This window comes from Homalodisca vitripennis, chromosome 4 (genome assembly GCF_021130785.1).
Source record: "Homalodisca vitripennis isolate AUS2020 chromosome 4, UT_GWSS_2.1, whole genome shotgun sequence".
Lineage (NCBI taxonomy): Eukaryota > Metazoa > Arthropoda > Insecta > Hemiptera > Cicadellidae > Homalodisca > Homalodisca vitripennis.
In genome coordinates, this window is record NC_060210.1 from 117,800,666 (window position 1) to 117,828,619 (window position 27,954).

Below are 27,954 nucleotides of genomic sequence, written 5' to 3' on the forward strand. Positions count from 1 at the left end.
TTGTTAGTCGGAGCATAATTATGTAATATTAAGTCTATGGTTATTTTGAAGAGAAAGTAGGCATATTTGATTATTATATTATATAATCGTTTATAGGAAACTGTAAAACAATCGTAGATAGTAGCTTATAAGTGGCAGCGTCACAAAAATCCAGATAACAACTATTATATTTATGATTAAATTGAAAATGTAAAAGGTAAATATCCTTTTGCTGGTTGAATGCTAGGGGGTGCTAATTCAGTGACTGAGCCATGTCCATGCGCTGAATAAGCACCCCCTTGCAACGTATATTGCATTAGTTGAAAAATATCTTTTCCCTAATTCATCAATCACTAATAAAACATGTCCCTTTCTCAAACAGTTCACATTTAGGGATAGTTAATAAATAGTTTAAAAAAAGAGAGATCATTACAAAGAGATCGTCAGATAGGTTCTTGATTTTACTGTCAGGGAAGTCAACCCTTAAATTTTATAATTATTATCTAATTACTAAAAAAGTGTCTTAATAGTCTGTATTATTTAAAAATCGACTTTTTAAAGAAATTTCCAGTTAAAAGTTCTACACTTTATTCAATTTGCAGAAAAGCCATTAATAAAACATAAAGTGTAATAAAAACTAATAAGGCAAGTTTTATGATGAATTCATATGTAAGTTTTTGGGCAGATTTGATTGTTTTCTGGTTAAATACTTAACATTCGTTTCATTCCTGACAGGCTATAGCTGAACATACGCTCTTTAACTACGGTGGCTCATATGTAATAAACAAAAGAAAATACTCGATGATAATTTAGTTTCTTGTCCAATTTATATTAAAAATTAGATTCTAAAAACTTTATTAACATATACATTGGCTTGTATTTATAGGTTGGTAGATTACTCTGTCCTTTACTCAGAGCCTCATGAATGCTGTAATTGGCTGTATATATCACCAACAACCACATGGCGGCTAGCCGAAGCCACGTATAATGTACTCTTAATAGTTAATTATATATAAGCAAATTTGTTATTATAAATTATCGAATGGTTTCGGCTAGGTTACTGAAAGAAAAAGGCTCAAAAATGGTACCATTTTAAATTTATGTTATTTAAAGGTCTTTTACAAAAAAATTCAGATTGAGAAAAAGGTGTTACCTAAAAAGGATTTAATATACCCTGTCATGAAAAATTATAAAATATAAGTAGAACTGTTATTTGCAGCCATAATTTTTGTCAAAGTAGTAAGTATATAAACTAATATCTCGAGGGTAGGCATGCGATTTTAACTATACCGAAACTTGCATACCTGCTCAAGTTATATACAGTTATACCTGCTATTCGATCACACATCAGTCTATATAAACTAATATCTCGAGGGTAGGCATGCGATTTTAACTATACCGAAAACTTGCATACCTGCTCAAGTTATATACAGTTATACCTGCTATTCGATCACACATCAGTCTATAAAACTAATATCTCGAGGGTAGGCATGCGATTTTAACTATACCGAAACTTGTATACCTGCTCAAGTTATATACAGTTATACCTGCTATTCGATCACACATCAGTCTATAAACTAATATCTCGAGGGTAGGCATGCGATTTTAACTATACCGAAACTTGCATACCTGCTCAAGTTATATACAGTTATACCTGCTATTCGATCACACATCAGTCTATAAACTAATATCTCGAGGGTAGGCATGCGATTTTAACTATACCGAAACTTGTATACCTGCTCAAGTTATATATACAGTTATACCTGCTATTCGATCACACATCAGTCTATAAACTAATATCTCGAGGGTAGGCATGCGATTTTAACTATACGAAACTTGTATACCTGCTCAAGTTATATACAGTTATACCTGCTATTCGATCACACATCAGTCTATAAACTAATATCTCGAGGGTAGGCATGCGATTTTAACTATACCGAAACTTGCATACCTGCTCAAGTTATATACAGTTATACCTGCTATTCGATCACACATCAGTCTATAAACTAATATCTCGAGGGTAGGCATGCGATTTTAACTATACCGAAACTTGTATACCTGCTCAAGTTATATACAGTTATACCTGCTATTCGATCACACATCAGTCTATAAACTAATATCTCGAGGGTAGGCATGCGATTTTAACTATACCGAAACTTGTATACCTGCTCAAGTTATATACAGTTTATACCTGCTATTCGATCACACATCAGTTCTATAAACTAATATCTCGAGGGTAGGCATGCGATTTTAACTATACCGAAACTTGCATACCTGCTCAATTTTATATACAGTTATACCTGCTATTCGATCACACATCAGTCTATAAACTAATATCTCGAGGGTAGGCATGCGATTTTAACTATACCGAAACTTGTATACCTGCTCAAGTTATATACAGTTATACCTGCTATTCGATCACACATCAGTCTATAAACTAATATCTCGAGGGTAGGCATGCGATTTTAACTATACCGAAACTTGTATACCTGCTCAAGTTATATACAGTTATACCTGCTATTCGATCACACATCAGTCTATAAACTAATATCTCGAGGGTAGGCATGCGATTTTAACTATACCGAAACTTGCATACCTGCTCAAGTTATATACAGTTATACCTGCTATTCGATCACACATCAGTCTATAAACTAATATCTCGAGGGTAGGCATGCGATTTTAACTATACCGAAACTTGTATACCTGCTCAAGTTATATACAGTTATACCTGCTATTCGATCACACATCAGTCTATAAACTAATATCTCGAGGGTAGGCATGCGATTTTAAAACTATACCGAAAACTTGTATACCTGCTCAAGTTATATACAGTTATACCTGCTATTCGATCACACATCAGTCTATAAACTAATATCTCGAGGGTAGGCATGCGATTTTAACTTATACCGAAACTTGCATACCTGCTCAATTTATATTTACAGTTTATACCTGCTATTCGATCACACATCAGTCTATAAACTAATATCTCGAGGGTAGGCATGCGATTTTAACTATACCGAAACTTTGTATACCTGCTCAAGTTATATACAGTTATACCTGCTATTCGATCACACATCAGTCTATAAACTAATATCTCGAGGGTAGGCATGCGATTTTAACTATACCGAAACTTGCATACCTGCTCAAGTTATATACAGTTATACCTGCTATTCGATCACACATCAGTCTATAAACTAATATCTCGAGGGTAGGCATGCGATTTTTAACTATACCGAAACTTGCATACCTGCTCAAGTTATATACAGTTATACCTGCTATTCGATCACACATCAGTCTATAAACTAATATCTCGAGGGTAGGCATGCGATTTTAACTATACCGAAACTTGTATACCTGCTCAAGTTATATACAGTTATACCTGCTATTCGATCACACATCAGTCTATAAACTAATATCTCGAGGGTAGGCATGCGATTTTAACTATACCGAAACTTGCATACCTGCTCAAGTTATATACAGTTATACCTGCTATTCGATCACACATCAGTCTATAAACTAATATCTCGAGGGTAGGGCATGCGATTTTAACTATACCGAAACTTGTATACCTGCTCAAGTTTATATACAGTTATACCTGCTATTTCGATCACACATCAGTCTATAAACTAATATCTCGAGGGTAGGCATGCGATTTTTAACTATACCGAAACTTGCATACCTGCTCAAGTTATATACAGTTATACCTGCTATTCGATCACACATCAGTCTATAAACTAATATCTCGAGGGTAGGCATGCGATTTTAACTATACCGAAACTTGTATACCTGCTCAAGTTATATACAGTCTATAAACTAATATCTCGAGGGTAGGCATGCGATTTTAACTATACCGCTGCTATTCGATCATACATCATTTTGTAACTTGGTATGTGAAATTTATTTAATTAACAAACTATTAATGTATCATGTAACAAGATATGTTAAGAAAAACAGTATGATTTTGTTTAAATGTTTAAAGCAAAGTAGACATCATAACCTGTATATCTTTATGCCAACATACTTATGTACATGAATAAAAATTCACAACTTTAACTTTGGTTCGGCTTTAACTTCTGTAATGGCCTTTATAAGAGTATATCTACACTATTTCTTTCGATTGTTTGTGAGTTACTTAATAATTGCGACAAATATGTGTTTAATCAGTACATATAAAAATATATAAACTTAACATTTTGGATGAACTTTCATTTAAACGAGAACAAGTTCTACAATTCGTTATTTTTGTGTCAAGTTCATTTTTGTTCGGTTGCTTGTGTGTCGTAGGATAACTCGGGAATGAAATGAGTTATAGATATGAAATTTCGCTTGCAACCTCAGATAAGCTTATTAAGACACGTAGTGTGGTGAACTCTTATATTCTTATGATATGATAACCAAGTAATATAAGATACATAATATGGTTAACACTGATTGAATACACACAGAGAAGAAAACTGCAACTAACCTGACTTGTTCAGTCTCGCTGGTGTGGCTCTGACGCAGTTTCACGACCAGGACCCTGATTATATTCAACAGGAACAGGAAATTCAGCTGCAACACAAACATCAGCAATGTTACAAAATGTACATAGAGACTGTTACAACATCATACCTGAACATTGCTACAACATCATACCTGAACATTGTTACAACGTCAAACCTAAACATTGTTACAATATCATGCCTGAACATTGTTACATCATCATACGTTTGCATTGTTACAACATTATAACTGAAAATGTTACAGGATCATACCTAAACATTCTTAAATCATACCTGAACATTTTTACATCATATCTGAACATTGTTACATCATACCTTAAAAGGTGTATCAACATGATCACCTAAATAAGGTTTTTCAGTAATAAAACAATTCCTTAGTTCATTTAAGCCACTATTAATTTCAGTTCACGTACTTTTCCTGGAATCAAACAGTTATTTGCACAATGTTTTGGAATTTGTTTAATTAAAAACAAGCTTATAATTCAAGTTAACGGAAATTTAAAGTTTGGATCGGCCTTTTTAAAACTTTATTTAGTCATCAACAAGAATTTACACAGTCATCAAGTTTTTACTACGATAAAATTATTTATATTATGTTTTTTATGAGATATATATTAAAAAAATATAAAATAAATATAAATATATAAATACAATATAAATACGTATACTTATGGCGAATGTTTAAAGATTAAGAGACAGATATCGCCATTTTGCCAGATAATGTAAAAACGTCCTTGATTGAACACCCTGTTAAAAGCACTTAATTTAAATTTTGAACTGTAATATTAAGCTGTTGGAAGGTGTAACAAGATTTTGAGTAGAAACTATTTTACAAGAAAAGTTGTTTCTATTAAGCTAAATCAGAATAAATTATAATTAATGTTCAATTCGTAGCCAATAAATAATTGTACAATATTGGTACGAGTAGGTGACATTAACAAACAGTGGGTGAAGTTTAACCAGCAGAATGTAATTACTGAACTATTCGCTGATGAGTCTCAATATAATACGGGGCAAGATTTCTAGTTCTAGTTCGCGTACAGTGACTTGGACCCATTAATCTAGGCTTTAGTGGTCAAATAACTAATAATATCAAATCATTCTACAAATTGACCATTAAAAAAATATATAATTGTAAAGTTTTATTTTTGTAAATATTGTTTTAGTGCTTTTACATAAATTTATAGACTTAGTTTATTGTTTCTATAACAAATACTTAAACTATCGCAAATAATTATGCTCTAAGGGTAGAAGTAAAAGCCCCATTTAAGCAAAACTTTCCCCCTGGTCATTTCATAGTGTCTGATTTCAAAGACGTTTAGATTACCGCAAATCCGACCAATATTATGGAAGTTCTCTCCTCAAATTGGTTGCAAAAAGCGGTCAATTTCATATTTACTTCAGTCTATATGCTCAGGTAACACCTTATTATATTATGGTGACAGACTTCCTTTATATAGAGCGAGACAACTAAGGTATATTATATCATAGATGTATATTAGGAGAACATATAGAGAGTGTATTTAAAATATTTTCTTCAAATTTAATGAAGAAGACGTACCAAATCTGCTGGTCTCGCGTCAGATTATAAATATTTTAAATGCAAACCTGTAACGCGTGACTCATTGTTGTAAATTTCTAGTTAATAAAAATATTTTAATGAAATTTGCTTTGAAAAATATTTTACAATTTCATAATGGTGGATAAAAATATAAAATTTGGTTTTACATAACATAACATTTTACATCTCAAACGAACATATTTACTACAGTATAACAGTCTATTCCCAAAAAATAAGTACTTATAAATTTAAAATTCGCGTATTTTATAAAAATGTACCTAATCACTTTTAAGTATGTAATAAAATCTTTTTATATGAGAGAAGGCTTTCAGTTTATTGCTGCCATTATATTTAATTAATAGATATCATTACTTTTTTATATAGAGAGGGTGCATAGGGTACCATAAAAATTTTAATATGACAGACATAAAATGGCAATCTCTGCATAGAACATATCATTACGCACACAACGCAGCTATAGTGGGAAAGATCCGTTCAATATCGTTCAATATGAATGCTTAGTTTAGCTCCAGTTCACCCTCCTCTAACGTGCAGCATCTGAAATCTGATGCTGTCGCAGACTTGACTCCTGATGTCTGGAGTCATGTTCGTCTGAAGGGAGTGTAATTATGACAGATGAGATAATGAGAATACCTATTCTCCTAGATTAGACTATAGTTTGTAGGCTAGGTGTCTCTGTTTTCGAAACGATGTAAGTAGTTTGTTTTGAACTTTTTCATTCTTTGTCGCCGGCTATTTCTTGATATCTTCAGAAGAAAATGACTAATGATTTCCAGACATCAGGAGTCAAGTTTGCGACAGCATTAGATTTTAGATACTGCACGTAAGAGGAAGTTGAACTGGGGGTAAACTCAACATTCCCACATCATTATACCTGTATTATTACTCCAAGCAATAAAAATCTTTTAATCGAATCATCTCAGATTACGTATAAGACAATACACAACTTGACGTCCAAGTCAGGTTTCGTTTACCGTGTTGAGGTTTGCTAAGTAAAAATAGTGAAGTGAACACATTCTACAGTTATTTTTACATGCAACTGTGTTCTTTTTGCAGGGATAAATGCCTCTGGTGGACTTGATGTGATGTTCATGAGTAAGTACAAAGCGTTCGATAACGAAAATAATTCATCTACATCTCGAGACGAAGAGTGAATGAAATGATTAAAAGATTTATAATTATAAGATTTATCAAAATATATCAAAGCATATCGTTGGGATGTGATAAAATTCAGAATACATTGTTTGCTTTCAGAGATTTTTCCTTAAGTTTTGTTTGTTTCTAAGATATTTAAACCAAATAAATAACTATTTTTGTATTAAAACACTTTTATTTTTATGAAAATACAGTAGAATTTAATAATCGATAATCGAGATTTTGTAGGGATTGTAGGTCACGAAGACGCGTACTTTATAGACCATCGTTGAAAAGTACTGAAAACTGTAATGTCGTCAATTGGAATAGACACAACAAAATCCTCAGAAACGTAACCAAGTCGTGTGTTGAGTAACACGGATACTAAGTCAAACAACACAATACTCAGAAACGTAACCAAGTCGTGTGTTGAGTAACACGGATACTAAGCCAAACAACACAATACTCAGAAACGTAACCAAGTCGTGTGTTGAGTAACATGGATACTAAGCCAAACAACACAATACTCAGAAACGTAACCAAGTCGTGTGTTGAGTAACATGGATACTAAGCCAAACAACACAATACTCAGAAACGTAACCAAGTCGTGTGTTGAGTAACACGGATACTAAGCCAAACAACACAATACTCAGAAACGTAACCAAGTCGTGTGTTGAGTAACACGGATACTAAGCCAAACAAAACAATACTCAGAAACGTAACCAAGTCGTGTGTTGAGTAACATGGATACTAAGCCAAACAACACAATACTCAGAAACGTAACCAAGTCGTGTGTTGAGTAACATGGATACTTAGCCAAACAACACAATACTCAGAAACGTAACCAAGTCGTGTGTTGAGTAACATGGATACTAAGCCAAACAAAACAATACTCAGAAACGTAACCAAGTCGTGTGTTGAGTAACACGGATACTAAGCCAAACAAAACAATACTCAGAAACGTAACCAAGTCGTGTGTTGAGTAACACGGATACTAAGCCAAACAACACAATACTCAGAAACGTAACCAAGTCGTGTGTTGAGTAACATGGATACTAAGCCAAACAAAACAATACTCAGAAACGTAACCAAGTCGTGTGTTGAGTAACACATGGATACTTAGCCAAACAACACAATACTCAGAAACGTAACCAAGTCGTGTGTTGAGTAACACGGATACTAAGCCAAACAAAACAATACTCAGAAACGTAACCAAGTCGTGTGTAACATGGATACTAAGCCAAACAACACAATACTAGTAACCAAGTCGTGTGTTGAGTAACACGGATACTAAGCCAAACAAATACTCAGAAACGTACTCTTAGCCAAACAACACAATACTCAGAAACGTAACCAAGTCAGTCGTGTGTTGAGTAACACGGTAGCCAAACAAAACAATACTCAGAAACTAACCAAACACGGATACTAAGCTAAACAACACAATACTCAGAAACGTAACCAAGTCGTGTGTTGAGTAACACGGATACTAAGCCAAACGACACAATACTCAGAAACATAATCAAGTCGTGTGTAGAGTAACACGGATACTAAGCCAAACAACACAATACTCTGAAACATAATCAAGTTGTGTGTTGAGTAACACGGATACTAAGCCAAACAACACAATACTCAGAAACATAATCAAGTTATATGTTGAGTAGCGGGGACACTAAGGAATGACCAGACAACTGTTATAAGCTGTATGTTTGTATATTAGCTCCAGTAATAACTCATCCAGAAACGTATGCATGTTTTATTTGTAGTGCAATATATGAAGGTTTCAGTTTCTAAAGCGTTTTCTAACACTTCACAGAAAAACGCCTACTTTGGCGCGAGAACTTAAGTGGAAACTTGCATACTGCAACATAAGTTCGTCCAGTGGGGGTGGATATGAGGGGGGGTGAATGGGGTGATGGTGTGAGGGGTAGCTCTTCACCAACAACACCTCATTATTAACCAGGCCACAGCCACAGTCACCTAACTAATGAACTTTCCCAGAACTCTCCGCCGCAAAGTTCTAGTGACTGGTCAATGGCACGTGTCCTGATATCTTTGAGAGCAGGGTGTGGCTTCTAACTCTTCATGCTGATTTGATCTCTTGAATCAGATACCGCAAATTTTGGCACTGACTTTCTGCACAGCAAACATTATTGCCTGATCGATTGATAAAGGCACTAGGTACAGATAAGAAATTGCTCAAAATCCATACGGCTATTTAACGGTAAAACGATGTCACAGTATCACCGGAATAGCTTTAATTTTGTGACATGAAACGGAATTTTACCTTAAATATTAATAACTAATAATATATACATACATGTCTTAAATTTTTAAAATACGCGATTGAGTTATTACTACTTCCATTTGCATATCTAATGATATCAATTCATAACAGGATCCAAGAAAAATTATTTAAACAGATTTTAGTTCTTTTAAACCATGAAGACCAATGAAGCCAGGGTGAATCCCTGAAATCGGATACAGGATAGTTTCAAAGGGAAAACAAATCAAGTAACCGAATAAATGTCCTAAGTTACATTACATCCTTTCCTAAGTTATTTGGAATTTCAATAGGTTGCAACTATGAATACCAGAAGGGAATCCTAAATTCAACGTTATTCAGTAAGCATTTTTCAAAATAACCTTTTAGTACTAACTTAATATGTTTAAATATGGGTTAGTAAATATATGTGTTTGTGGAATCACATTCATTTTCCACCATTCGTTCAATAAAGTGCAATCGGTTTAAGTTGGGTAATTAAAATAGTTTTATGGCAAAATGTTTAAAAATACATTTCTAATGAGAAGAGCCATATCAAAACAATCAAACCATATCAATACATATGAAAGCCAAAGAAAAAAGGATGAGGATAATTTTTACTTTAAGTATTTCAAGGGTAACTGGAGTGAATGAAATATTTTATTTATAACAAATTCAATTTTCTTAAGTAATATTTCATTTAAAAATACATAAAATATAAAAATAATTTAAATTGGGCCACTCTCCTAAAGTTATAAACTCATGTGCATGCAGAAAAAAGTTAAATTTTTATCTTTAGCAATGTTTTATTCGGGCTCGGCTTAAGAATTACTAAATTTTTCTATTTTAAAAGCCTTTAGCGCCTTTTCACAGACATATCTAAAAAGGTTTGCTATATTTTTATATCTTTAGATATTCATAAGTAGATCTTAAAGGTCTACCACTTTGGAATTAAATAAGATTATCACAATGAAAAACAGACTGAACCACCTTGATGCCAGTCTGTTGCCCTGACGTCAAACAGTTTACATTAACGTTATAAATACTTTAAATGTAATTTTATAACAGATTTCTTAAACAAGTGACGATTTTCCAGTCTGCTCTAAGAAATCAGTTTGTAGCTTTCTTGATCAGTTTAGCCAGTCATTTGAGAGTTCTGACATTTTCGAAGATACCAATATTAGGGCTTCTTTTAGCCATTTAGGATTTTCAATGGAGGAAAGACTAAATTTATAAAAATTTTTTAAGGGATTTTTATTTAGAATTTAAGAAAATGAGAAATCAAAGAGAAATCAAAAAATACTTGCTAATGAAATTACCGAACTGACGACTTTCATCGATGAGCTGGTCTAGTCTGTGTACCTTATTTGGGAAAGTTATCTGTCCATCACTCATGTTAACAAAGTTAAGATTTATTGTAGAGTTAGCTTAAATACCCAATTTGAAATTTTTAATTCATTGCCACTCCAAAGCAAATTTTTATTTAATTTCACTCGTTGTTGCTTTAAACAAGGCTTAAGTAATAAAGCAAATAACTCTATCATTTGTTTTGGTTCTTGTGCTCTGATAATAAATTGTGAAGTTCAACGAATTTCCCACCTTAGTTCGTATCTATTAGAGATACATTAATGAAGATTTATGATAAGACTAGAGTACTTACTTCATTTTCAGCTCTCGCACTGATAACAAAAGTACAGCTGTCTTATCAGGTTGGAGAAAAACAGGTCCACTGTTATTTAACAAGATAAACTGAGATAATGAACCAACCAGTGCGCTATTATCATGTTTGAGTCGGCAGGCCTGTCAGTTTTTAGTAACTTATATTTTCGTCTTGTCTATTTAATGACTGTGCATTTTTGTTGTTGTTCCCCACTTATAGAAGTAGTAACTGCAGAACCTACATGACATGCATAGTGGCGAGTAGCGTATCTTAATAAAAACATTGAATTTAAAAATGGATCATAGAGCGGACTACTAACCAGTATAACGGCCATCCTTGGACCCTCCAGGATCCAGAAGAACAGGGTGAGGTTGTAGCCCCACCAGCACTTGGTGGTCCCCATGTTGTAGTACGTAGCTATGGCCCATGCGGTAGTCATAGCAACTGGCACACCCCACCCTATCGCTGTGTACATAGGAATGTAGGACTTCTCCTGGAACACCGTCACTGAAACAGACATCAGCTCTTGTAATATTTTGTAAGAGTGATTACTACTGGCACTCCCCACCCTATCGCTGTGTACATAGGAATGTAGGACTTCTCCTGGAACACCGTCACTGAAACAGACATCGGCTCTTGTAATATTTTGTAAGAGTGATTGCTACTGGCACTCCCCACCCTATCGCTGTGTACATAGGAATGTAGGACTTCTCCTGGAACACCGTCACTGAAACAGACATCGGCTCTTGTAATATTTTGTAATATTTTGTAAGAGTGATTACTACTGGCACTCCCCACCCTATCGCTGTGTACATAGGAATGTAGGACTTCTCCTGGAACACCGTCACTGAAACAGACATCGGCTCTTGTAATATTTTGTAAGAGTGATTGCTACTGGCACTCCCCACCCTATCGCTGTGTACATAGGAATGTAGGACTTCTCCTGGAACACCGTCACTGAAACAGACATCGGCTCTTGTAATATTTTGTAATATTTTGTAAGAGTGATTACTACTGGCACTCCCCACCCTATCGCTGTGTACATAGGAATGTAGGACTTCTCCTGGAACACCGTCACTGAAACAGACATCGGCTCTTGTAATATTTTGTAAGAGTGATTACTACTGGCACTCCCCACCCTATCGCTGTGTACATAGGAATGTAGGACTTCTCCTGGAACACCGTCACTGAAACAGACATCGGCTCTTGTAATATTTTGTAAGAGTGATTGCTACTGGCACTCCCCACCCTATCGCTGTGTACATAGGAATGTAGGACTTCTCCTGGAACACCGTCACTGAAACAGACATCGGCTCTTGTAATATTTTGTAAGAGTGATTACTACTGGCACTCCCCACCCTATCGCTGTGTACATAGGAATGTAGGACTTCTCCTGGAACACCGTCACTGAAACAGACATCGGCTCTTGTAATATTTTGTAAGAGTGATTGCTACTGGCACTCCCCACCCTATCGCTGTGTACATAGGAATGTAGGACTTCTCCTGGAACACCGTCACTGAAACAGACATCGGCTCTTGTAATATTTTGTAATATTTTGTAAGAGTGATTACTACTGGCACTCCCCACCCTATCGCTGTGTACATAGGAATGTAGGACTTCTCCTGGAACACCGTCACTGAAACAGACATCGGCTCTTGTAATATTTTGTAAGAGTGATTGCTACTGGCACTCCCCACCCTATCGCTGTGTACATAGGAATGTAGGACTTCTCCTGGAACACCGTCACTGAAACAGACATCGGCTCTTGTAATATTTTGTAAGAGTGATTACTACTGGCACTCCCCACCCTATCGCTGTGTACATAGGAATGTAGGACTTCTCCTGGAACACCGTCACTGAAACAGACATCGGCTCTTGTAATATTTTGTAAGAGTGATTACTACTGGCACTCCCCACCCTATCGCTGTGTACATAGGAATGTAGGACTTCTCCTGGAACACCGTCACTGAAACAGACATCGGCTCTTGTAATATTTTGTAAGAGTGATTACTACTGGCACTCCCCACCCTATCGCTGTGTACATAGGAATGTAGGACTTCTCCTGGAACACCGTCACTGAAACAGACATCGGCTCTTGTAATATTTTGTAATATTTTGTAAGAGTGATTGCTACTGGCACTCCCCACCCTATCGCTGTGTACATAGGAATGTAGGACTTCTCCTGGAACACCGTCACTGAAACAGACATCGGTCTCTTACCGTCACTGATCGGCTCTTGTAATATTTTGTAAGAGTGATTACTACTGGCACTCCCCACCCTATCGCTGTGTACATAGGAATGTAGGACTTCTCCTGGAACACCGTCACTGAAACAGACATCGGCTCTTGTAATATTTTGTAAGAGTGATTACTACTGGCACTCCCCACCCTATCGCTGTGTACATAGGAACGTAGGACTTCTCCTGGAACACACTCACTGAAACAAAGACATTAGCAGTTGGAATGGTATGAAAGAGAGATGGCCCTCCCAATACTCGCTACGCAATCATAATATCTAAGACAGCCAACTTGATTCTTAAACATAATCTACTCGTATACGTGATCGTCATTTCTTTTGTTCGTATTTTATGTAGACGTTGCAACCGGTGTATCTTTAAAATAGAACAATTGGTAAAGAGTGTACTTAAGGACATTAGTTCGAATTTAATCGAATAATTACTCCGGCAATAACCCATTGGATTACTGGCAAGTAGCCTATTGTAAATATTTTTGAACCATTTTATTTTACCATGATAGTAAAAACGTGTGCTCCATGGATGTACGAAATACTGAACAAGTGCGAATATACTCGTATATAAGTAAGACTAGAGAGTAGTCGCAGTAATTTATAAGTCGTTGTTATAATAATAAATAATGCACGCAAGGAAAGCATATAAAGACTTAAACGTATATTACAAAAGAAATTAAAATTTTATATCTCGGATTCACCTATATTAAAAGTACTAAAGTGTTGTTGAAGATTTCCAATGTTTGTAAGGATATAATCAGGGCACAAATTTTAAACTTCCGTAAAAGTATTTTCTTTTTCTTTTTTTTATTCTCATGAGTTGTCTGATCTGGAAGACATTGTTTGATTACTTATGAACAACACATGAAGCTTTTCTTGAAGAACAGTCTTTGGTACAATAATCATGTGAGTAATTCTGATTAATTTATACAAAAATATATCACATATCATTCTTGTACTTTAGCGAAAAGAAAACACACCGTAAAAGAGTATGTTGATCCATGAATTTTTATGAAAGGAAATAAAAGGCCAACTCGCGTACTGAGAGATGAAGGGCCAATGCAACTCTTTGAAAGCTACAGGTACCAAAGGGATCTGTTGATTTATTAATGTATCCTGATATAATGCTTTCACCATTTATCCTGTTTACTGTATCCCACCAGGAAGGCCACCGAATACTCGAACGTAGATGCACGTGGATTCCTAATACTTACTGCATTAGTTTTATGAATTCTGTTTTACCAACACAAGAATTGTAAGAGAAGAATCCTGTGTAATTCAGGTTGTTGGCAGTGCTAATTTAACTGTAAAGGTTCTTATTCAAAGAGTAGTTAAATAATGTTAGTTTTAGTTTCTATTGGTTTTTGGCTGGGATAAATTTTAAACATTTTAAACACATAGGGTTTTAAAATAACTTTATGAAAATTTTTGGTTTGGTCACTCTATAAGGAATGGCATATTTAAAGCAGACATGTTAAGCGATTCCGTCAGCAGAATACGTATATAAAAATTGCTGAAAATTAAAATTTTTATAGCGTGCACACGACTTACAGCTTTAGGATATAATGTTAATAGTAACAAGTTTTAATAACTTATGAGTTACATAACTTATATTCATTAGTAAAATATAATATTTCGTGATTTTTAACAAAACATTTTTGAGAGAGGATCCATGTTTTCATTCCCTCTAGTCGACTTTCACACAGATATTGTTAATATAGGAATCATGCCTTAAATTGTTTCAACAGTGTTTCTACAGGTGCATAATAATGTTGTAATAATGACATATCTTGATATAAATGCTTACTCCCTTTGGAGGGATGATAAAACATTATTTCTATTTTCTTCTAAAGAATATATATATGAATTAAGACAATTTTGTGTGTGAAAATAATTAAAAAAATAATTTTGTTGAATATGTAGTTAATTGTTCCACCATAATCATTAAAGTTAACGTATTCAAATTATCAATACATTTTGTTTATGACTAGTCAAATAGTTGTTAACTAATCAAAGTTATATTCTTAGCTCGATTCAAATACCTAAGAACCTATATGTTATCCAATGAATAACATGACTGGAATAGAAATTCGCGAAAGCAATTTTGAAGTAGTCAGTTACATAATATTAGCAACAGGGCCATTATGTTCCCAGCCATCTCATATGTATTGACCGTCGGGTTTAGTTAGATTGGGCATTTTGATTAGTTACGTAGAATCTAATATGATTGGCAATCCGCATCGAAAAGCAACTGCTATAGGCTGAGCGTAAGCGAAGAACGAAATGACTTACAGATTTGAAACTGTATGAAGCTTCTTTTATACATAGGAAATATTTATTACCATGATGGTGCTCATCTCATGGGACTTGGCTGAGCAATAGTGAACATTTTTTGCATATCTCTAATGGATAACCGTGATGCCAATGAGAAAATTATACAATACATAAATTTGTAAACCAACTGAGTTTTAAATGTCATATTAATAAACACAAATTTTAACACATTGTGTACAACCTCAAATTCAGCCAAACCTCTTACGTGACCCGCGGTTTCATAAGAATTCCAGAAGTTAGTGATCTCGTACACAAGTTAGGTACTCCGAAAAGATATTTCCAAAAAATATGCTCTCTTCCCCCAAAACACACATATTAATAATAAGTATTTTAATATCAATATCTACAATATAACATTTTTCCATTAGTAAAAATTGTTTTATATATATATATATATAACATATATATATATATATATATATATATATATATATATATATATATATATATATATATATATATAGTATTTCACTTATTTAAATGAGAAACAAAGATATAAAGCTTCTATATAATTCGTTGGATTTGATACCCACATCTTCAGGAAGCAAAATATAAATATCAAAAGAACAACAAGAAACACAACAAATAAGAAGAAAATGACCAAAAATATAAATACGCGACTAAAAGTTATAAAGACCTGTATCATTAATGGCACAGAAGGAAATTTGGAACAGTTAATTTTATCTTAAATTTCAACCATTTGGGTATTTAGTTTTTAGAATTAACTGATGGGTTTGTTCGAGATTTTTTAATTCTATTTAAATTTTCTTCAAGACAATAGCTTTGAGGATTTCTATAATCTCTATAATCTCAAAGCTTTAAGTTAAATTAAACCTTGTAAAAATAGCTCTCAAAATTATTTGAATCTAAGGAATTATGAATTGTGGCACACCAACTCATATTAAAATCGGAACAAACATATGGACTAAACATTCGTTAGATTACAGTTTTCCACTTGAATCCTTAGACTCTGATCTACTAAATTTACCTAAATTCAAAACTAATATGTTATATTACTTTTAAATCAATCTAATCATAACGTTTTGCATGTCAAAACAGTTATTTACATTTAGGAAGTTTTTTATCAGGTGTTTCTTCTTTTGTTTGATTATTTTTATTAGGTGTACGTTTCTACTTGTCTACTTAAGAAAGAAAAAGAAATATTGTAGAGTAAATATAAATCTTTTAAAATTAAACTACTAACATTTTCACTTCTTAACGTCTCACATCTTTACCCCTACAATAAATAACAGAAGTTCGAAAAATAATGATGATGCAGTCAAGTAAATTGACACCTTCTAAATGTTGAAGCATTGCTCAGAATGCATTTTATATTTTCCATTTAAAAAAATTTGAAGTATGAAAGCGTTATATGCAGGTAATGAGTAAAATTACAGGAATAGCGCTTTTAAGGCACTAATTAACAATTACCAAATGTCATATGTGAAATTCGGTTTCTAAAAACCTAGACGTAATCGATTGCAAATAGATGGACTTTAGATTAGATGGGTATGAAAGAAATTTTATTAGCCTAAAAAAGTTCTGGCAAGTTTCATAAGATTGTTCCAAAGTAAGTTCAAAATGTAATACAAATTTTACATTTTGAAGCGTCAGATACCAGACGCTGCAATAAAAGGAAGGTGAATTGTCAGTGTGTTGAAGTTCGTCAACATTGTTTGGGTGATATTCACCTTAATCCTTAGACTAATTAATATTCAGCCCTCTCCCGTGGGTTACGCTGTACTACCGCTTTCGTTAATCCTCCGTAAGTTTGTAAGCGCTCACCCCGTCTTGGCACTTGTATAATTGTGTTGTATAATAGTGTTGCATTGATATAATTGTGTTGCAAACAGTTATATCAAGGTCGTGAAAGAGTGCCACCTTAAAATTGTTTTATTTTATTTAATCGTATCTATATGTCTATAGTTCATCCACACTCCACACCTCACCTTATCTGTAACCACTCTATTCGTTTATCTTGATATATATGTGCCAATTTAATAGAGTAGGCTATATTTAGTGTTTTTAGACAAATTTCTAATTTATCACTGACACTTTCCGCAAAAATTTGACAGTCAGGCAATCAAGCAACAGTCACAAAATAATTAATTAATTAATTTGCAATTCGGAGAGAATAATAAATCATCGTAACATCGATCAATTTGTCTATATTATTTTCATTGGTTTTTTGATTAGTAATTTCCCTCATAATATTTCTGCATCGAGTCACCTTTACAGTTTTCAAATATTTTTCGGTAGTTATTGCTTTTTTTTAATTTCGGATATCCAACAGTAGTTTATGTCTGTCCTCCTTAAATTGCTCATTAAAGACTTTATGTTCGGGGTTCTTTTTTTCTAAAGAATTTGAGTCTCTTTGGTAAACTTGAGATAAAGTGTAATCAGCAGTTTTACTTTCAGTAAAGTATGGATGGTGCATGTTTCATAAATACTGTAGTTAGCCTATTTTTACAAATTTCAAAATATTTCAAGGAATATTTTTTTTACTTAGCAGAATTGGGTGAGCCATTTTCGAAATTAGCGCTTAGCCAAACATATCTAGTTCAAAGTCCCTTCAAATCCAGAATTCTCTAAGTTCTGTAAATATTAGTACTAGGCGTTGCCATAGTATGGCACTGTGAACAGTCTACGGAAACTTCTAGATCCTTTTTGTGGTCCAGTTTGAATATAAGTTAGCTAAGCAGTCATATGTGAAAGTTATATGAAGAAATCGCAAAACTAAGAATTGGGCTAAAAATACATGCGTTCTTAGGAAATAAAGTAGGAGGACGCTACGCTACGTTTCTTGTATTAGGCTTTGCTGACGTTGCATAGAAAATTCCAAGTCTTCATGCCAAATTTTAAGGTTTTTAAATTTCGTCTGTGGTTTCCATTGCCAATGATGGCTATCACTGAGAATAGTAATGTAACAATTTTCACTAATACTAAGCTAAATGCCATAGAGGGACGTTAACCATCACGATCTTGGTATTACCTGAATAGCAATGAAGCTTCGTGCAAATGTTCGCGTCTATAGTCAGTTCATTGGCAGATAAACATAAATAAACAATTCCCAGCCTCTCGGATAGGCTTTGCTAATGTATACATAATGTATAACATAATGCTCACGCAAACAAATTTAGTTTGAGAGAAAGTATTTATGAAATGGGAATAAATTTCTATGTGTAGATTTTAAGATAATGTACACTAAGTTTTCAGTAATCCGTTCTTTACGATGTGCACCATTATTAACGGCTGCAGTTTGCTTAAATTGTTAATTAAGAGTGAAGAAATTTATACTGTTTTACCAACACAACATATTGTACAATGTATGATACATGCACGATCCATATTTCAAGTATGTTGTTTTACAACCAACCTAACACAGTCCTTGTAGTTATGTTTATTTTCTTTATTTCTGCAAACTTTATAAAACAGCTGCGAGTAAAATCACGTAGTTTGTATCCTTTATCATTGATAATGTTGAAGCTACGAATAGAAAATCTCAGTAAAAAAGATCTGACTGAAAAAGGATTTAAATCATGCGAAAAATATGCTACCATGTAGGGGCCGGTGTAAGAAAAACCCGAGATCGGAGCTTAAAGGTAAAAAAATTTCAGGCGAATTAAAAACCTTTGCTTGGTTGGTGTATTTGCCGCTTAGTTTTCCTACAAGTTTTCAGTCAAAACACTAAGATTCTGTAGTGCGTTTTGTCGTTAGTAAGTCATATTTAAAAAGAATTGAAAGGCAGTTGTTTTATTTAACAATACACATTATCACATAACAACACTATTATCATAATTCTCCCTCCTACTGAGGTGGATTAGAATGGAATTTATACAAAATGTTTCCTTTTTTTTGTTTAAGTTTTTTTGTATTTCATAAATTTAAGTCTAGTTTACAATATTTGGCGTTATACGTATTAAATAACCAAGCTATAATTATCATACCCTTAATGATATAAGAAATAGAATTTATTTTTTCGGTTTCCTGCAAATTATTGTATATATATATATATAATAATATTTTCGTTCGTCCTTGTTTTATTTTAATACTGTGTATGCTGCTGATCTTTGCTCAGTGAGAGTTTTCAATATCTGCACAAAGTTGAAAATTTGGAGCATAAGGTTTTTCGCAAACGCTGTGTCAATTACACTGTTGAAATAGTATTATTTTGTACATAAAATCTCTGCTAAAGAGATTAATTTTTTATATTTACTAATTAATTTTTCCACATTCTATCAGCGGTTCTTACGTAAACTATCTAAATCTAAAGGTGATTTTTTTCGCAAAATGTTCACAAGTGTTTCGCAACGTTTTCTATTAGAGTGAAGTGGTTTCCTCTCTTTGCTGTTAATGAAGTATTATTGTTCATTTATCTCTTCGCAAGTGAAATAATATGTACCCATTAAATAGATACTAATTGAAATTGCTTTTGAAGATTTATAAAGTTTTTCAATTAATTGATAAGTGTAGCTAGTTTTAAGTATAAATAATATCAGACCATAAAGGGCAAAAGATACAACTAGCACATTTCTGCAACGATGGGACGAGTCCATATTTTGGTTCTGGTAAGTGTTTCGATGTTAAAAAATATTGAAAACAAACTTTTTTCCATTACACAACAGTACAATTAGGTTTTATACGCATTTTATCCTGGATTTTTTCAACTCATTATCTCAAATATATTGACCTATCCATCTCAAAATGTATTTATTTAAAACTTTTTGAACCAAAAAATCGCGTCTTACTTACTGAGCTTTAGCGAAGCCTATCACTCCGGTGGCTGGAAAATTTTCATTTACTCCATCCGCATTCCTATCTAACTGTCCGCATGATATCTCGAAAACGAAGTGACGTATAGACTTGAAATTTTGTATGAAGCTTCATTTATATATAAGCAACACTGATTTCGGTGATGGTGGATGTTATTCAATGGGATCTTGCTGAACGTTAGTTATTATTTCTACATTTATCTCATGCGCAACCACGATGGTAACTAGAAAACAAGCAGAACAAATAAATTTGTAAAAATACTGTGTAAAATCACAAAGAGATTTGTACATGTGACATTTTTATTCATAGAGAAAAACGAAAAATATTATAGTAGAAAGTCAGTGTTAAAAGTAGGTGATACGATTTGATTTCAGCGTATTCTTCCATTGTAGCACCTTCCCTAGCTCACCGGAGCTTTATTTGAGCACTGCTAAGAAAGCTTACTAATTAGGAAAAATTTGAATGTATCGTGTGGGAAAATATGCCAAAAAACAATATTTCATCCGTAGACTTTAACTTTTGCCTGAAATATTTCTAAAAGAATAGGATTTGACTGAGCGTAATTTTTGCATCAATTTATTTTCTGTCTATCTGTATGTCTGCCCCCTGGATAAATCCAGAATTTACATGACCTTTTGAGTAAAAATTGTGTATGCAGTCACAGCCAAGCCTGTTAAGTGACACGTGGTGTGGCGTACTCGTACTTTGTTAAATATAACCATAGCATTACATAAGCAAGTAAGTACAGCGTTTGATCATTAGATTTAAGAGTGATAGAGTCATTACAAAATGTTATTACAGTTTTATAGCTTTTAGTTTTTATTTGTTGGTGCTTCCTTCCCGCTCTTAAGCACACAAGATAAAGTAGGAAAGTTCTTATATAAGTGTAGTGTTCATATTGTATTTCAAGATTAATTGGTTATCATATATATATTGACAGAATCAGGTTATTCTCTTCTTAAAAAATAAACCACGGTATATTGGTTTGAAACATTTATAAATTTTCGTGTATCTAGGGACACTTCTTCAGATAAATATACATGTATAAATATTTACATAAACTGTGACAAAAAATTAGGTAAGAACTCAAACAAGAAAAACAAATATTATGAATAAATACAGTAGATCAAAACCTTTAGCTATCAAAAGTCACGCTATCAATGTCCATAAACAAAATTAGATAGAAAATTGCTACACCATCAAAGGCATAAATAAGATCCCTGAAGATTCAAACGAAAGCCTTAATAGATTTAAATTGAAAAAAAGTGAAACTGCACACCAATTGGTGCTTCAGACAAGACATCCAAGGGGTCTCAATTTAAGATAAATTTATTTTTCGTCAACTTATTCACACACGTCATGTCATGGACCATCAGCTGCTGATCTACTGTATTTATTTATTTATAATATTTTTTTTTCTTGTTTGAGTTCTTACCTAATTTTTTGTCACAGTTTATGTAAATATTTATACATGTATATTTATCTGAAGAAGTGTACCTAGATACACGAAAATTTATAAATGTTTCAAACCAATATACCGTGGTTTATTTTTTAAGAAGAGAATAACCTGATTCTGTCAATATGTGAGCCATTTGGCACCTAACCTCTCTTTGAAGATTGAAAAAAAAACCTTCTGGTAAATAGTTATACAAAAACAAAAGCATTATCTCGTAATTATCAATATTTAATTATTAGCATGTAATAAATCTAATACTGTAGGTTTTAACATTACCACAAAAGTAAATATTCATTAAGATTGCCTTAAACATTTTTAATTCCTTACCGAAGTAAATTGATCAACCCATTATTGTCGTGTTTTTAGTCATGTAGCAAAGGCATTTTTTATAAAAATTCAAAGTTACATAAAATATATCCAAGGAGATACGGATATTAATATATGTTTTCATATCAAATTAATGTAAATGGTTAGAATATATTTGTAAAAAACTGCTTGTAAATTTGGCTACATCTTCAGTTTGTGTAGGATAATAATCAAGAATGTACTTATTATAATTTAAAATTTCAGCAAGAAATGTTGGAAGGATTGAACTGTGTTGAACAATTAATGTTAAAAAAAATCAAGCTATTGTTTTAATGCAAAGAAAAATTTAATAAAATACACAAAATAACTATACAAAACATCGTCTTGTATACTGTAAGTACTCTACCTAGATAATAATTGTACAATACATGTATGTTAGTTGCGCAATAATTCTACAATAATTTTAAACACCTAATTTGTGAGTAATTATTTTTTTTTTTTTTTTACTTATGCACATTTCTTTCTAGCTACAAGAAGTGTATACGTGCTGGATCTGGTATTGGTTCCTTAAACACCACAATTAATTAATAAAATACGTATAACTTGCGTCCTATCTGTTATTACGTGGTAAGCGTTTTAATCGATATGCAGTCATTTTATTGTGTTTACATTACTTTCGTATAATTGTGTAACTAATTATTAATCAATGTAACTATGCAACTGTATAACAGAACAGTTGTTATAATTGTTATTTCTCCGTAATTTTCAATACTTTTTATCCCAGTGAACCGACGTAAATTAACGAACGGAGTAAAACGCGTTTTTATCGAGATTCGAATTGTTTGGAAACACTGAGAGGTTATCTGGGACAAATGCTGTCGTTCTGTGTTGTTGGACCAACTCGCATTTGAGTATTGGAAGACGTCGATGATAAGAGTATATAAGTTAACTTTAGGGATCAAAACGCTCTGAATACATATGTGCACAACTCTCTACAATTTAATTTGTAAAGAATTCTGACAACTTTCTTTTGAGCTCTAAATAATCTCCCGATTGTATTTGAAAAACGGGCCTACAATCTCAAGCCGTAAGCAAATGCAGATGTTTCAGACCAAAGTAGGCCATTTTAATATAAAAAAACATTTTTAAAGTTTTCGCAAAACATAAATCTAGAAGCAACCTTAGAGCAGACGCTGTCATTATGGACATGCCATGTCCGCCATAGATCAAAGTACATTCCAGAGAACATTCACCATCATTATCGAGGGGAGATAATCTTGATCTTATTGTTATACATACTGAAAACGAAAATTTATAGAATTTGATTTTGAGCTGTTCGATGTGCGAATTTTACTTCAACATATTCTTTTTATTTCGATTTAATATAGAATCATACCATCAGCATATTGTATCTCACCTACCCATTCCGGACTGATGAATTCAATCCGTTTACATAAAATAAAGAAGAAGACTGGTCCTAATATTGATTTCTGAGGGACAATACAATTTATCTTGGCTTTGTTTTACTGGCCATTCGCAATCCGCACGCATTGAGTTTTATCTTTAAGATAAAACCAATCGAGAGCCAATCGTGCGGAAAACCTCTAAAACCACTAGTACATAACTGGTGTAACAGTGTCGTATAATTTACTTAGGAGCGGTACAGAAATATGCTTTTCACACGTTCTCTCCTCTCCAGGCCATCGACAATATTATGATTAAGTCCAGTTATGGAATTGATGATCGATTTGTTTTTCCTAACACGAACTGTTCAGGAAAGAGAACTTTTAAATGGTAAAGAACTTTTGAAATAGGTTTAGGAATGTTTTTTCTTAGAAAAGTGTATTAGGAAATGTGAGAATAGAAATAGGACATCAGTTGCTTGAGGTGCGAGGGCCAACTTTTTGTAAATCAGAATCACAATGGATATCTTCAGTGCGCACCGAATAACAACCTGCGTAAATGAGAAATTGGTCAATAGATAATAATGATAACCGTAGATAAATTTAAATAGCCCGTCTGCCCGGCCAATGGCGGTGTTTTCGAAGTCAGTTGGTCCCCATGTTGTGTCAGAGAGGGCTTCTCAGGCTTAATTTCGTCTGGTAAAATAAGAAATGTTTAATTTTAATTTTTTTACAGTTGCATGTGAGAGGGTCTTTCTCAGATCAAAATGCTGAAAGATTTAAATATAATATAATAGTCTGTTTGTTAGAGTAGGCTAATATAAAAGGCTAATGCTATTACTAAGGCTGCATTACCAGACGTAACGACATATCTTTTGTTAGGTTTAGCTAGTAAAGCATGTATGTAAGAGCTTCAAACAAGCTTCCTTTCTTCCAAGGTTGGAGTAGCTAAAGCACAAGATACACAACAAGTTTCCATCCCTAGCTATGGCTTTTCCGCGGTATTTTGGTCAATGGTGAACCTAATCTCACTCTACATATCCTTGCAGTTATAGAGAAAAATTTATATATAAGTAAAATTGGAAACTTTTCCCTTGTAGGACAAGAAATCAAAATATAAGTATTTTTAAGTCCTGCCCAGACTATCAACACCAAGCATGAGAGAAACGTTGATTGCCTTTTCTTAACAAACACTTTGTCATGTATTCTCCAAAATGTAAGTTAAAATCATAAAAATCTAAATCCCAATGTTTTTACAAAAGGAAACACTTCTAGAAACCTTGTGTTGTTGACATATGCATTATGTATATATTGTCGCAGGCAGCTGTTGTATCAATACTGACAACAGGGACTACAGCGTATCTACCAGAGGTGTCCGCTCTAGAGTATGGAAACATCAGTTCCACACCAGCTCCTGTCTACTGCGATAGACATATGCATTATGTATATATTGTTGCAGGCAGCTGTTGTGTCAATACTGACAACAGGGACTACAGCGTATCTACCAGAGGTGTCCGCTCTAGAGTATGGAAACATCAGTTCCACACCAGCTCCTGTCTACTGCGATAGACATATGCATTATGTATATATTGTTGCAGGCAGCTGTTGTATCAATACTGACAACAGGGACTACAGCGTATCTACCAGAGGTGTCCGCTCTAGAGTATGGAAACATCAGTTCCACACCAGCTCCTGTCTACTGCGATAGACATATGCATTATGTATATATTGTTGCAGGCAGCTGTTGTGTCAATACTGACAACAGGGACTACAGCGTATCTACCAGAGGTGTCCGCTCTAGAGTATGGAAACATCAGTTCCACACCAGCTCCTGTCTACTGCGATAGACATATGCATTATGTATATATTGTTGCAGGCAGCTGTTGTATCAATACTGACAACAGGGACTACAGCGTATCTACCAGAGGTGTCCGCTCTAGAGTATGGAAACATCAGTTCCACACCAGCTCCTGTCTACTGCGATAGACATATGCATTATGTATATATTGTTGCAGGCAGCTGTTGTGTCAATACTGACAACAGGGACTACAGCGTATCTACCAGAGGTGTCCGCTCTAGAGTATGGAAACATCAGTTCCACACCAGCTCCTGTCTACTGCGATAGACATATGCATTATGTATATATTGTTGCAGGCAGCTGTTGTGTCAATACTGACAACAGGGATTACAGCGTATCTACCAGAGGTGTCCGCTCTAGAGTATGGAAACATCAGTTCCACACCAGCTCCTGTCTACTGCGATAGACAATATTCATGTCTAGACTGTTCCACGTCCAGGGTGTGCGCCCCCACTGACGATGGCACCAGACTGTACGAAGTAGACCGGGTCACTTGCCCGACGACCGCCCCCGTCTGTGATTACGCTACCGGAACCTGCACTGACAGTTCGTATGCTACATGCCACATTCCTCCTACAGAAGCGAACAATATCTGCATGAGAGACGGAATATTCCCAGACCCTAAAAACTGTTCCAGATATTTTACATGTAAAGGAGATCAAGCTACGACGTATTCTTGTCCTCTAAGCCAACCTTACTATAGTTTTCTATTTGGATATTGCTACAGTTATAGTGGTTATTGTCTAAATGGTACTAACCGTTGTCAAGGGAAAAGTGGGGCGAAAGTTTCTGCCGGCTGGAATTCTAACGGCTACTACAATTACTTTTTATACTGCGAAAACAACGCAACCGTTGCAGTTGACCGGTGTATAGGGGCAAACTATTTTTATGATTACTACCAAAGATGTGTCCCCTCTTGCCCATTTGTAGGTCTATACCCCAGCCAGGACAGCTGCACCGAATATTACAAGTGTACCTCTAACAACCCGCAATGCTACTCCTGCGATAGCTACACTATGACCAACATGACTTGTCCCCCAGGGCAAGGTTTCTCAGAGACAGAGTTTCAATGTATCGATCGCTCTCTGGTCCCCAACTGCAACGTCCCTAATTCTGACTTTTTCAATAAGCGTTAAGATACATCGGACTTTTATATTTGTATAGTATTTCCTCCTTAAAATGCTTCATAGCTGATATTTAGATAGAGGGATATGGTTTTTATAGCTTTTGCGATAGGACAGACCTAGAAAAAGGAGGGCATATTTTATTGAATTGTATAATTAGGGTAGTTCTTTTTATCTTAAGGCCAATTATTTAAATAAGTAATGATTTTTAACTTCTCTGTTCACAAAACTGAAAAGTTAAGTCACATGTTTATCAAGTAACATCCAAAGAGTCATGTTTGAAACCATTCAGTATCACTTTTCCAAATGCTGCAGGGCCAAAGTGACTATTTTATGCCTAGCTGCACGTGTGGTTAACATATAATTATATATATATATATATATATATATATATTTATATATATATTTAATTTTATAAGCAATTGTACATGACATTATATTACTCCAGGCACTATCACTAAATCCTTATCTTGATGTAAACTTGTAAAGTTTAAAACATTTAATATCATTTTTATGGAAATACCGTTTCCATAATACGCTCAATAACGTGTAAAGTTTCCAAAATATATATTGGTTACTCTTTACAAATAAAATTTAAAATTTGTTCATTGGAGTACTTATACTAATAAGGAATTTATTGTATGGGTATGCTCGCATGTAATGTATAAAAGAATAAATGTTTAGTTATTTGTTTCTTTTTGCTTTCTTCCTTCCACACAGTACTAGCTTATTTTTCGTTATCAACATTGCACTAGTTATAGTGAATAACTTGCGATAGAAATATTTAGATTTTTTAAGAATCCATTAATGTAGAACGCAGATTAGGCACCTCTGTTGAAATACCTATCGTGTTACAAAAATGACTTAGTAGGTCATTAGCCAACAGTAGCTTTGCATTGTATACAACCTAAGTTTTTCATGAATCTGATATTGAAGTTTTCCCATCTCAACCATAATTGTAGTGAAATGGATGTGTCTCAAGAACATTATTTCAAAATATCACTGGTAAATAAATACAAATTTTCCAATATTTATTTCATATTGCAAGGACTTTTGGTACAAATATTTTTATGAGTTATTTTTAAACTACGTTTAAAAGTCAAGTTACATATTTCCCAAGAAAGTGGATACGATATGTTGATGATGTCTGTAATATGTAGTAAAAATTAAAACCTACAAGACTTATCAATCAATTACTCATCAACTTTCATCAATTACTCTCCACAATGAAAACAAAACCAAAGCTTACTTTAAACTTTTCTTAGATGTATGCAATCAATAATATTATCTAAGCACTGATAGATATTAATACTCAATCTCATAACCATTAGTTT

General features: G+C 33.8%; 2 protein-coding genes across 4 annotated transcripts in view; one reads left to right on the forward strand and one right to left on the reverse strand.

Moving 5' to 3' along the window:
* LOC124359998 (PDF receptor) overlaps positions 1-27,954 on the reverse strand; it is a 264,911-nt gene that overhangs the window by 51,830 nt on the left and 185,127 nt on the right. For both annotated transcript variants that reach the window (XM_046813220.1, XM_046813221.1), the window contains exons 7-8: positions 11,437-11,624; positions 4,445-4,530 (exon numbers count right to left, since the gene is read on the reverse strand). In XM_046813220.1, coding sequence (XP_046669176.1) covers positions 4,445-4,530; positions 11,437-11,624 — 274 coding nt within the window. The remainder of the gene's footprint in view (positions 1-4,444; positions 4,531-11,436; positions 11,625-27,954) is intronic.
* On the forward strand, positions 20,174-26,965 carry LOC124359999. 2 transcript variants are annotated; one of them, XM_046813223.1, is made up of 3 exons: positions 20,174-20,268; positions 24,959-25,070; positions 25,905-26,965. In XM_046813223.1, the coding sequence occupies exons 1-3, from the start codon at positions 20,242-20,244 to the stop codon at positions 26,630-26,632; spliced, it is 867 nt and encodes a 288-aa protein (XP_046669179.1). In that variant the 5' UTR covers positions 20,174-20,241; the 3' UTR covers positions 26,633-26,965. The 2 variants fall into 2 exon arrangements, with proteins under 2 accessions (XP_046669179.1, XP_046669178.1); XM_046813222.1 differs by lacking the exons at positions 20,174-20,268; positions 24,959-25,070 and adding an exon at positions 25,567-25,765.

Coding starts and splice junctions, on each gene's coding strand:
- LOC124359999 (XM_046813222.1), top strand. CDS start 25,582: ATGGAAACATCAGTTCCACACCAGCTCCTGTCTACTGCGATAGACATA. Junction 25,766..25,904: donor TCCTGTCTACTGCGATAGAC/ATATGCATTATG, acceptor ACTGCGATAGAC/AATATTCATGTCTAGACTGT.